The sequence below is a fragment of the Oncorhynchus kisutch genome, linkage group LG16, assembly GCF_002021735.2.
Source record: "Oncorhynchus kisutch isolate 150728-3 linkage group LG16, Okis_V2, whole genome shotgun sequence".
Taxonomy (NCBI): Eukaryota; Metazoa; Chordata; class Actinopteri; order Salmoniformes; family Salmonidae; genus Oncorhynchus; species Oncorhynchus kisutch.
Window position 1 is genome coordinate 20,504,218 of NC_034189.2, and position 11,807 is coordinate 20,516,024.

At 45.1% G+C, this 11,807-nt stretch overlaps 1 protein-coding gene across 1 annotated transcript in view; it reads left to right on the forward strand.

Annotated features, from left to right (window-relative positions):
- The window catches only part of chrnb1l (cholinergic receptor, nicotinic, beta 1 (muscle) like), a gene marked incomplete at its 5' end in the record, with an annotated part of 15,225 nt that extends 5,314 nt beyond the window's left edge, over positions 1-9,911 (forward strand). The window contains 7 exons of the mRNA XM_031793047.1: positions 3,507-3,615; positions 3,769-3,916; positions 4,036-4,224; positions 4,676-4,899; positions 5,100-5,275; positions 8,858-8,996; positions 9,472-9,911. Of these exons, the coding sequence (XP_031648907.1) occupies positions 3,507-3,615; positions 3,769-3,916; positions 4,036-4,224; positions 4,676-4,899; positions 5,100-5,275; positions 8,858-8,996; positions 9,472-9,621 (1,135 nt within the window). The remainder of the gene's footprint in view (positions 1-3,506; positions 3,616-3,768; positions 3,917-4,035; positions 4,225-4,675; positions 4,900-5,099; positions 5,276-8,857; positions 8,997-9,471) is intronic.
- Between the last annotated feature and the right edge of the window lie 1,896 nt (positions 9,912-11,807).

Sequence of the window (11,807 nt, forward strand, 5' to 3'; positions counted from 1 at the left end):
GATGTCTTAACCAACTTGCCAAAACTATAGTTTGATAACAAGACATTTGTGGAGTGGTTGAAAAACAAGTTTAATGACTCCAACCTAAGTGTATGTGAGCTTCCAACTTCAACTGTAAATGCAGGAATGTGTTTCTGTCCATGCTTCTCATAGTCTGTAACGGCTCATCTACTTAAGTGCCAATAAAACCTGCAACTGGCAGATGCCATCAGGGAAATAGCTGTACGGCCCCAGCTAGTCGCTCTTGAGCCAGCCCCACCAATAAGCTGTTGGCGCACTCAAACCGCAGGAGGTTAACGCCGATGTATGCTGGGACCACTAGGCCCAAGACCTCACAGATGATGCACATGACCAGGTAAGATGCCCACGTTTTTCTGAAGCCAAGTCAGACTGACGTAAAGCATGCATTCTCCTCATCCTCGTTGGCCCCTAGCTGCCCTAACTTGGGCATACCTGAAGCTCAAGTTGCTCTGCAGTGTTGGATTGACGTCGTCCCACTGCTCTGTCAGCCTGTTGGCCTCCTCCAGCCATAAGGACAGCTGTTTGTAGTGGGGCAGCAGCACACAGGAAATGCCTATGCAGATCCCCACCAAGAAATGCCCCACTATCACAGACTACTGCACCACGCACACTAAAGGGTTCTTCCCTCCCTCGTATTCGACTTCTATGAGATTGCTGACAGCTGAGCAGCAGGAGCGCACGCCGGGCAGCACCCACACCAGCAGCGTCAGGGCACAGTTCCACAGGGCTCTACAGGGGGCGGTGTGGCACCCGGCGTAGCGTGGCTCAGAGGCATAGTCCAGCAGCCCCAGGGCTAGCATGGGCAGAGGCAGCTCGTTGAACACATCCGAGGCATGCTCCAAGAGGAAGCACTTGGACACTGGGGAGCAGGCAGGTCCGAGGAACCACACAGCCGCCATGGCGCATGCCAACACCATGCCGACCAGGAAGACTCAGAGGACACAGCTGCCCATGAAGGAGGTGTGAAGCCGGCACAGGCAGATGGACAGGATCAGACAGCCCAGGCCCACCTTTAACAGTGAGATGAACAGAATCAGGCTGGTGTTGTCCTTGCGGCCCTCCTCTTCCCAGGACTCAATGATGGGAGACATTATGAAGATTTTGCCATTGAGACTGGGCCCAAACCCAGAAGTCATCTATTGGGTCTGTGACATTCTGATCGATGTCACTAGAAAAAGCTGTTGAAGAGTGAGTGGAACAGTTAGCAGTAATCTACAAACAGCTTCTACCAAGCAATGAAACCGTTTTCTAGTGTTATCAGTGCTACCTGGTCTCTCGTGACTCGTCTAGAGCAAAAACAACCCTTTAGGGAAGTCGAAAAATAAGAAACTTCAACTCTCCCTGTAATGGATGTCGTATTCCTCAACACTCATTGTTTGGATTCCACCTACCTCAACTATTAAGAAATACAGTGCCCAACGAATACATTTAGATGGTGGCAGGTTGAGTCAAAGGCTGACATTTCCAGGTATGGCAAATCATTGACTATATTTTCAGCTATAGAATACGAGTTTGTCCAAGTGCAGGAGGATGCCTTCTTTTGAAACAATGCAATTGCCTGATCCATATATCTTCCACATACAGTAACAGGAATCAAAAGCTTCAAAATAGGATGTTATAACTATCATGATGATCTTGTGGACTGCCAGTCCTTGCATCCATATCTCCATCTATGATTTTGAGCATGATTGAATTCCTTCAGCCCCATCTCTCAGCTCAGTTGCAAACCAAGTGACAGGGTTGCCTTTTCCTTAAGTAGAACATTTGAATTAAGAGTTGTTTTCCAATGACACAAAAAAAAACGATCAATCCACGTAACACTGTGATCATTTAAACACATTGCATGTCGGCTCTACCTCTCAATTGTTGTGGGTAATGTTGGTGTAAAGGAATTTTTCAGGTGAACCAAAAGGAGAGCAGTCGATGATATCAATCAAAAATCTATCCGATTTAATACAAGAATTCAGTGAGCACACCTCTAGAGCAGAAGCAAAAAAAGTGTCTTACGGGCCTCTTGGAAACAGGCCCTTTATATTCTAATCAGACAGTACCAAACGTTCTCTAAACATCTGCCAAGAGGCTTGTATGAAGTCAAAACAAAAAGACAGTGACTTTGCCAGCTGCTACAGAATCACACTGTGTTCATAATGTCATCAATGGAATACTAATCAGTTTGTCATTGAAACTTCAGTAGCTCTAACGTCAATCACTATCAAACAATTTGAGAACAATCCTTAACAATCAGTGAACAGTCTAGTGACCATCAACCTATACACAAATTATTGTCACAAGTAGAACACTGGAAATCATGTGTATTGCACAAAACATACAAATATGCGAAGCAGTGTGTTAATTACACTTAACTAAATATGAAGAAAAAAATGGTTGGGGGCCTCCCAGAGCTCTTCTTGAGTTATACAGTGTTGTTTTGAAGTAACCTACTGTGTTGTTTTAAACTACTTCACACCCCTTGACTTTTCCACACTTTGTTGTGTGACAAAGTGGGATTAAAATGTATTTAATTGTCATTTTTTTGCCAACGATCTACAAAAAATACTCTGTAATGTCAAAGTGGAAGAAAAATTCAAACATTTGTAAAAAAATATATAATAATTAATAATAATTGCTTGATTGCATAAGTATTCAACCCCCTGAGTCAATACATGTTAGAATCACCTTTGGCAGCAATTACAGATGTGAGTCTTTCTGGGTAAGTCTCTGAGATATTTGCACACCTAAATTGTACAATATTTGCACATTATTCTATAAAACATTCTTCAAGGTCTGTCAAGTTGGTTTTTGATCATTACCAAACAGACATTTTCAAGTCTTGCCATACATTTTCAAGAGAATTTAAGTCAAAACTGTAAATAGGAACCTTCAGTGTCTGTTGGAAAGCAGACTGAACCAGGTTTCCCTCTAGGATTTTGCCTGTGCTTAGCTCTATTCTGCTCATTTTTATACAAAAAAACTCACAAGCAAACTCATAAAACGTTGCCGCCACCACCATGCTTGAAAATGTAAAGATTGGTACTCAGTGATGTGTGTGTTGCATCACAGAGTGAGTCCATGCAACTCATTATGTGACTTGTTAGGCAAAGTTTTACTGATGAAAATACAGCATTTAGGCTTGCCATTCAAAAGGATGAATACTTATTGACTCAAGACATTTCAGCTTTTCATTTTTTATTCATTTACAGTGCATTTGAAACTATTCCGACCCCTTCACTGTTTCCACATTTTGTTACGTTACAGCCTTATTCTAATATATATATATATATATATATATATATATATATATATATATAATGTTTTTATCAATCTACACTCAACACCCCACAATGACAGAGCAACGATGCAGGGCTCCCTTGAAAAGGAGACCTTGGTCTCAATCGGAATCCCCTTTCTAAATTAAGGTTAGATTAATAAAATATGCATCACATGACTCCTGATTGTCCTTTATGTGAACCTCCTTATCCACACAGTAATGATGGTCAGTTTGACGTGGCTCTGTATGTCAACGTGCTGGTCTACAGTGATGGGACAGTCAACTGGCTGCCTCCTGCTATCTACCGCAGCAGCTGCCCTATCGAGGTACATTATCAATAAATTATTATATTATTATTAACCAATAGAGGTAACGAACCAGGGCCCGTATTCATAAAGCTTCTCAAAGTAGGACTGCTGATCTAGGATCAGGCCCCTAGATCAGCATTCCCACTCTGTAATAACCTTCTTTGCCTATAGGTGGCGTATTTTCCGTTTGACTGGCAGAACTGCACCATGGTGTTCCGCTCCTACACCTACGACTCATCAGAGGTGGACCTGCAGTACGCCCTGGATGAGAAAGGAGAGGAGATACATGAGATTATCATAGATGAGAACGCCTTCACTGGTTAGAGTCCTCTCTCTTCTCTTCTCTTTTCTCCCCTCATACACCTCTCCACTCCTCCCACTGCCTTCCACCTTTCCCCATCTCCCCTCTGCCCTTCATCTCCCGTTCCCTTTCCACAGAGAACGGGGAGTGGGCGATCTGCCATAAGCCCAGCAGAAAGAACGTGAACCCCGAGGACCTGTATGAAGACATCACCTTCTATCTCATCATCGAGAGGAAGCCTCTCTTCTATGTCGTTAACATCATCGTGCCCTGCATCCTCACCATGGTCCTGGCCATCTTTGTCTTCTATCTACCACCTGGCGCATGTCAGTCCCAATTCACACTCTGGAACATATGCACATTATGTCTCATTAGCATGTGTAACTTGCGTAGAACCGGATAGAGGGCACACTTAGCACAAAGATAGGATGTGTGCCCTCTTTCCATCTCAATGATAAATTGAGATGGGTAGCTTGCCATTGTTGATTACACAGCAAGGAAGTATCCGTAAGAATATATGTTGTGCTCTGGGTACGATGTTTATGTAGTCTGTTTATACTTCTTGGGGGTTTATTTCAATTTTTTAGAACAGGTGTCTCAAACTGGCAGCCTGCTGGCCAAAAGTGGCCCATGAACCAACTTAATGTGGAAGAAGAAGCAATATTTGTCATTAGGTGGTTCATAAGCTCATTAAGCTCAGTCTTTATCACTTGCCAGACAACTGTAGTAGATACATAGCCGCCATGTTTTAGCCCTGTGTTTCCCTCTCTCTCCCAGGTGAGAAGATGACCCTGTCTATCTCTGTCCTCATCGCTCTCACTGTGTTCATGCTGCTGCTGGCTGACAAGGTCCCCGAGACCTCCCTGGCCATCCCTCTTATTGTTAACTATGTCATGTTCACCATGATCCTGGTCACCTTCTCAGTCATCCTCAGTGTGGTGGTCCTCAACTTGCACCATCGGACCCCTTACACACACATTATGCCCCCTTGGGTGCGCAAGGTGAGCTGTAGCCTACGTGGCGGTGCTATGGATGGTGTAGTCTATATGGGATATAGACTCTAGGATCCTCAGCATTCTTCTTCTTCATTATCTTTGCAATACATCTCTATGCAATTTCTTGCTTCTGCGCTGGTTCAATGCCAAGGGGACATATATTTGCTACTTCCTGCTAAAACCTTGACGTTTGACCTCTCATCCAGGTGTTCATCCACTTCCTGCCGAAGTACCTGGGCATGCAGAGGCCCCACCCAGAGGAGCCTATGGAGGAGGAGCCTAGTGATGATACGCCCCTCCAGAGCATCGACGGACGCAGGCCGGGGGGAGAGTACTTCTTCAGGAAGATCAACCCTGAACTGCTCCTACCCTGGAGAGGCAGGTAAAGTATCAACTAACACACGCAGACCAGGGATTCACCAGTAGATCACAGCTAATTGCTTTCGGTTTGAGACAGTCGTCTTGGCTACAAAGATTTGGTGGTGAAGAGATTTCTATTCGACTGAATACAAGCTAGCCAAAGCATGAATCTTATTTTCAGCACTATCCTGAGGCAAAGTATAAATGCCTTTTTCTCCTGTGCCAGCTATATTATAGTTAGGTACATTGTGTGCCCAGGCTTGGCAGTAGTATCATCTTCTTTAGGCATCTTAATAGATGTCTGTCTATATGTGCTATATCATCATAATCTGCTATAGTCTGGGAACCTAGTTCCTATTCCTCCCACCTCTATACCCTCTAATATACTCTACACCATCCCAATAGTCTAGAACAGTAGGTAATGTTCCTCCTATACTCATAGCCTCTACTATACTCAACTATACTCTTCAAAGCCTCAACTGTGCTCTACTTTCCTCCAGATAGCCTCTATACTATACTCTATTCTACTATACTCCACCATACTATACTCTCCATTGCCTCTACTTTACCCTCCATGGCATCTACTATACTCTACTATAGTCTCCATGGCCTCTACTCTACTATACTATACTCTACATGCCCTATACTATACTATACTCTCCGTGCCCTCTACTATGCTCTACTGTAATCTCCATGGCCTCTACTATACTATCCATGATCTCTACTATACTCTACTATACTCTCCGTGGCCTCTGCTATACTCTACTATACTCTTCATAGCCTCTACTAAACTCTACTCTACTATATTATACTATACTCTCCATGGCCTCTACTATAATCTCCATGACCTCAACTATAGTCTCCATACCCTCTACTATGCTATACTCTACTATATTCACCATGGCCTCTACCATACTCTACTCTTCCATGGCCTATACTATACTATACTCTACGATACTCTCCGTGGCCTCTACTAAACTCTACTATACTCTTCATAGTCTATACTATACTATACTATACTCTCCATGGGCTCTATTATGCTCTACATAGATAGCCTCCTCTAAATACAGTAGTTCCGACTATACTTTCCGCTATACTGTCCACATCTCACTCAGTGATGGTAAATATCTGACAGATTCATTTGGCCCCTCAGTAGTCTGTGAGTGCCACCCTAGTCTCACCACCCAGAGTGGGCCTCGTAAACACCCAGAGACCCATGGATCTCCAGGGCTGGTGGACACTACTCATCCCAGGCCAAAGGCATCATATTCAGGCCTGCTAAGCCTCAGACCCCCATCCACAGTCGCCAGGGCATAAGCCTCTGTTTGGTTTGGGCATTAGGGGTAATCCCGAAAGAGAGGGATGGGGCAGTCGGTTGGATGGAGGGGAGAGAAGGGTGGCTGGTAGATGAGCGTGGAGTATAGGGAGAGGTGTTGAGTGATCAAAGTAGAGGAGGATTTTGTGGGTTTTGATGTGGAGCGAGGGATGGAGGGACGGAGATGTTACTCTATCTAGAAGATGGCTCTGCTTCAAGGCGATTGGGGACGATGGCGCCAGTGTCAACTCAACTGTTCCCTCGGAGTGTGTAGTGATTCAACGCTCTCTCTCTGCTGTCACAGAGCTAGTTAGAGACCAGGTGTTGCCCTTCACACTGAGTTTACGTGTGTGTGTGTGTGTGTGTGTGTGTGTGTGTGTGTGTGTGTGTGTGTGTGTGTGTGTGTGTGTGTGTGTGTGTGTGTGTGTGTGTGTGTGTGTGTGTGTGTGTGTGTGTGTGTGTGTGTGTGTGTGACTTCACAGCTCAGGGTCTAGCTATGCTCCGTCCTGCCTGTTGCGTGCCAGCAACATTCCAGGGCTTCTATTCATTACCACAGACAGATGGAGCCGGTGTCACACACACTCTCTCCCACACACACACAAACTCACAAACAAACGCACACTATGACACATAGTCTCTGTGGTGCCAGAAGGTTATGATGTCCTGGTGCCAGTCTGGCCTCCCTGAAGAGGTGATAACTGATACTGAATAGCCCTGTTCCTGGCTAATGAACAAACACATCTCTCAGCGGCCGTGGGACTATAAAACAGTTCCAGAGAAAGAACGTCATGTGAACGAGACACAGTGGAGGCTGGTGAGGAGTGGACGGTGGACTAGAATGAATGAGCCCGTCCCCCGCAAAGTTCCACCAGCCACAACTGGTGACATATGCCTTAAGGTTGCAAAATTAATTCCCTGGTTTTCCCAAAATCATGTTTGGAAGATTCCCGGAAAAAAAACAGAATTTCTGGAAAACCAAGGAATTTATTGAAAGTTCCAAGAACTTGTGCCTCAAGTTATACAGATAATTATCTTTATACCAACTGTACATGAACGGTGTGGTACCTACATATTCAGAGACCATCACTGGTCTGGGGCTTGAAGACAGTGATACTGATAACAAAATCCCGTTCCAAACAAGGATAAAACAGGACTCAAAATCCAACACACTGGAATACACGAAAGACGATCACGCACAAAACAGAAAGGGAAACCAGAGGGTTAAATAAGGAACATAATTATGAGATGGGAACCAGGTGTGTAAACAGACCAAACAAAAGGAAAAATGAAACATGGATCGGTGGCGGCTAGAAAGCCGGTGACGTCGACCGCCGACCGCTGCACGAACAAGGAGAGGGAACAACTTCGGTGGAAGTCGTGACAGTACGTTCTTGACCGAGATGCTTTATCTTTCAATATCATTCAAAATATTGCTCACATCCTTTGTCAACCAACAGGATACAGTTTCATATGTTCAATTTGATGTTCATAGTCTGTTCTCTATGTGAATTGGTTTATGTCCTGATGTGGTTTGTACGCTGCGCGGTTGGACAATGTAGTGTAGAGTTTATGTAAAATAATGATCACTTAAATGCTATAGCAGTAAATAATAGCCATCTTAGAAGTACCATAGTTTCCCACGGTACAGACAGTGGTAGTCAGTGCCTCTGTTGAGCCCCAACATAAAGATATACCCTAATGTAAGGTAGTGTTCAGGGTGGATTCTCTGACAACAATACTGCTATGGAACAGCTGTGTGAGGCAGGAATACCTTTAGGGGTCAGAGTCCCGTGTAAGCTCAGTTGGTAGAGCATGATGCCAGTGTTGTGGGTTCAATTCCCACGGAGGACCAGTACTAAAAACATATTAAAATGTATTCACTCACTACTGTAAGTCGCTCTGGATGAGAGCGTCTGATAAATGACTTCAATGTAAATGTCATACCAGCACCACAATACATTGTCCCAACATTACCTCTGTGACAGGAGTGTCACTGTCACTCAGAGACCTGGAGGAGGGGACACATGCCACATGACTAATGAAGTTTATTTGACACATAGGTATGTCCTCTGGAACCCTCAATGGTAAAAGACAGACAGAAATATGGCACTTCTGACTTGATTAACTACATGATTAACTATATTTGTTGTTAGCATTTATTTGTTTGTGTGGGTTTGCGTTTCTTCTCAAATTCATACACCATTGTGCTCTCTCTCTCTCTTCCTCCCCCCCTCTCTCTCTCTCTCCTCCTTTCTAACCCCCCCCCCCCCCCCCCCCCCCCCCTCTCAGGAGTGAGAGTACAGTACAGCTCCAGAGGTTCTTTGACAGTGACAACTACTGTCTGATCCTCCCTCCGGACCTCAAGTCAGCCATCGCTGCCGTCACATACATGGCTGAGCAGCTGAAGAAGCAGGATGGCTCCGACTCGGTGAGCTACACACACGCACAGACACGCATACACACAGGCAAGCATGCACACACACACGCACAGACACGCATACACACAGGCAAGCATGCACACACACACGCACAGACACGCATACACACAGGCAAGCATGCACACACACACGCACAGACACACATACACACAGGCAAGCATGCACACACACACGCACAGACACGCATACACACAGGCAAGCATGCACACACACACACACAGACACAAACTTCCCCATGCTCATTAAATGAATCTCCATTCTCTCATACCAGAGCACAGTCAGTGTTCCCAGCATGCCCTGGTGATGTCCACGTGTCACTGCAGACATACTGTGCTTCCTTCTTCATGACTTACATGCTTTCATGTCTCTATGTCTCTTTGTGTGTGCGTGCGTGCGTGCATGTGTGTGCGCACATCCCTCTGTCCATATGTGCATGTGTGTGCCTGTGTGTGTTCCTCCCTATAGGAGACAGGAGACTGGCAGTACATAGCCATCGTGGTGGACAGGCTGTTCCTGTGGCTGTTTGTCATCATCACTACTCTGGGGACTCTGGCCATGTTCATGGACGCCAGACTCAACTACACCCCAGACGAACCTTTCCCCCTGAGGCCGTAGTCCATTCACACACCCCAGCACAGCCACTCTGGTGCTCACAAGGGATTACAAGAACTACACTTCCCACAATTCCATAGCTGAGTACCAATTTCTTTGATATGACGAGGACCAGAGGTTTCCCCAGGTAAAACTCAGTGTTCTATGTATAGTGTATTGTTAGGGATGACACAGTACCATATACTTTGATATGAATAGTCCCTTTCTCTAATCCTACTCCTTTATGAAAGCAATATAATCTAATATAGACCGTTTATAGATTAGCATCTATTTAAATAGGAAAAATATATTATTTATATACAGTACCAGGTGGACACAGGTGGACACACCTACTCATTCAAGGGTCTTACTTTATTTTTACTATTTTCTACATTGTAGAATAATAGCCAAGACATCAAAACTATGAAGTAACACATATGAAAATCATGTAGTAACCAAAAATGTGTTAAACATATATTTTATACTTTTCAATGTAGCCACCCTTAGCCTCTTGGCATGCTCTCCACCAGCTTCATGAGGTAGCCACCCTTAGCCTCTTGGCATGCTCTCCACCAGCTTCATGAGGTAGCCACCCTTAGCCTCTTGGCATGCTCTCCACCAGCTTCATGAGGTAGCCACCCTTAGCCTCTTGGCATGCTCTCCACCAGCTTCATGAGGTAGCCACCCTTAGCCTCTTGGCATGCTCTCCACCAGCTTCATGAGGTAGCCACCCTTAGCCTCTTGGCATGCTCTCCACCAGCTTCATGAGGTAGCCACCCTTAGCCTCTTGGCATGCTCTCCACCAGCTTCATGAGGTAGCCACCCTTAGCCTCTTGGCATGCTCTCCACCAGCTTCATGAGGTAGCCACCCTTAGCCTCTTGGCATGCTCTCCACCAGCTTCATGAGGTAGCCACCCTTAGCCTCTTGGCATGCTCTCCACCAGCTTCATGAGGTAGCCACCCTTAGCCTCTTGGCATGCTCTCCACCAGCTTCATGAGGTAGCCACCCTTAGCCTCTTGGCATGCTCTCCACCAGCTTCATGAGGTAGCCACCCTTAGCCTCTTGGCATGCTCTCCACCAGCTTCATGAGGTAGCCACCTGGAATGCATTTCTATTAACAGATGTGCTTTGTTAACAGTTCATTTGTGGAATTTCTTTCCTTCTTAATGCGTCAATTGTGTTGTGACAAGGTAGGGGTGGTAGGCAGAAGATATCCCTATTTAGTAAAAGACCAAGCCCATATTATGGCAAGAACAACTCAAATAAGCAAATAGAAATGACAGTCCATCATTACTTTAAGACATGAAGGTCAGTCAATGCGGAATATTTCAAGAACTTTGAAAGTTTCTTCAAGTGCAGTCGCAAAAACCATCAAGTGCTATGATGAAACTGTCTCTTATGAGGACCGCCACAGGAAAGGAAGACCCCGAGTTACCTCTGCTGCAGAGGATAAGTTCATTAGAGTTACCAGACTCAGAAATTGCAGCCCAAACAAATGCTTCACATAGTTCAAGTAACAGACACATCTCAACATCAACTGTTCAGAGGAGACTGTGAGAATCAGGCCTTCATGGTCGAATTGCTGCAAAGAAACCACTACTAAAGGACACAAAAATAAGAAAAAGAGCCTTGTTTGGGCCAAGAAACACGGTCAATTGACATTAGACCGGTGGAAATCTGTCCTTTTGCTGATGAGTCCAAATTTGAGATTTTTGGTTCCAACTGCTGTGAAATTGATGCAGAGAAGGCGAATGGATGATCTCTGCACGTGTGGTTCCCACATGAAGGAGGGGGTGTGATGGTGCTTTGCTGGTGACACTGTCTATGATTTATTTAGAATACAATGCACACTTAACCAGCATGGCTACCACAGCATTCTGCAGCGACACGCCATCCCATCTGGTTTGCACTTAGTGGGACTATCATTTGTTTTTCAACAGGACAATTACCCAAAACACACCTCCAGGCTGTGTATAAGGGCTATTTGACCAAGAAGGGGAGTGATGGAGTGCTGTATCAGATTACCTGGCCTCAACAATCACCCGACCTCAACCCAATTGAGATGGTTTGGTATGAGTTGGAACAGAGAGGTAAGGAGTGCTCAGAATATGTGGGAACTCCTTCAAGACTGTTGGACAACCATTGCTTATGAAGCTGGTTGAGAGAATGCCAAGAGTGTGCAAAGCTGTCATTAAGGCAAAGGGTGGCA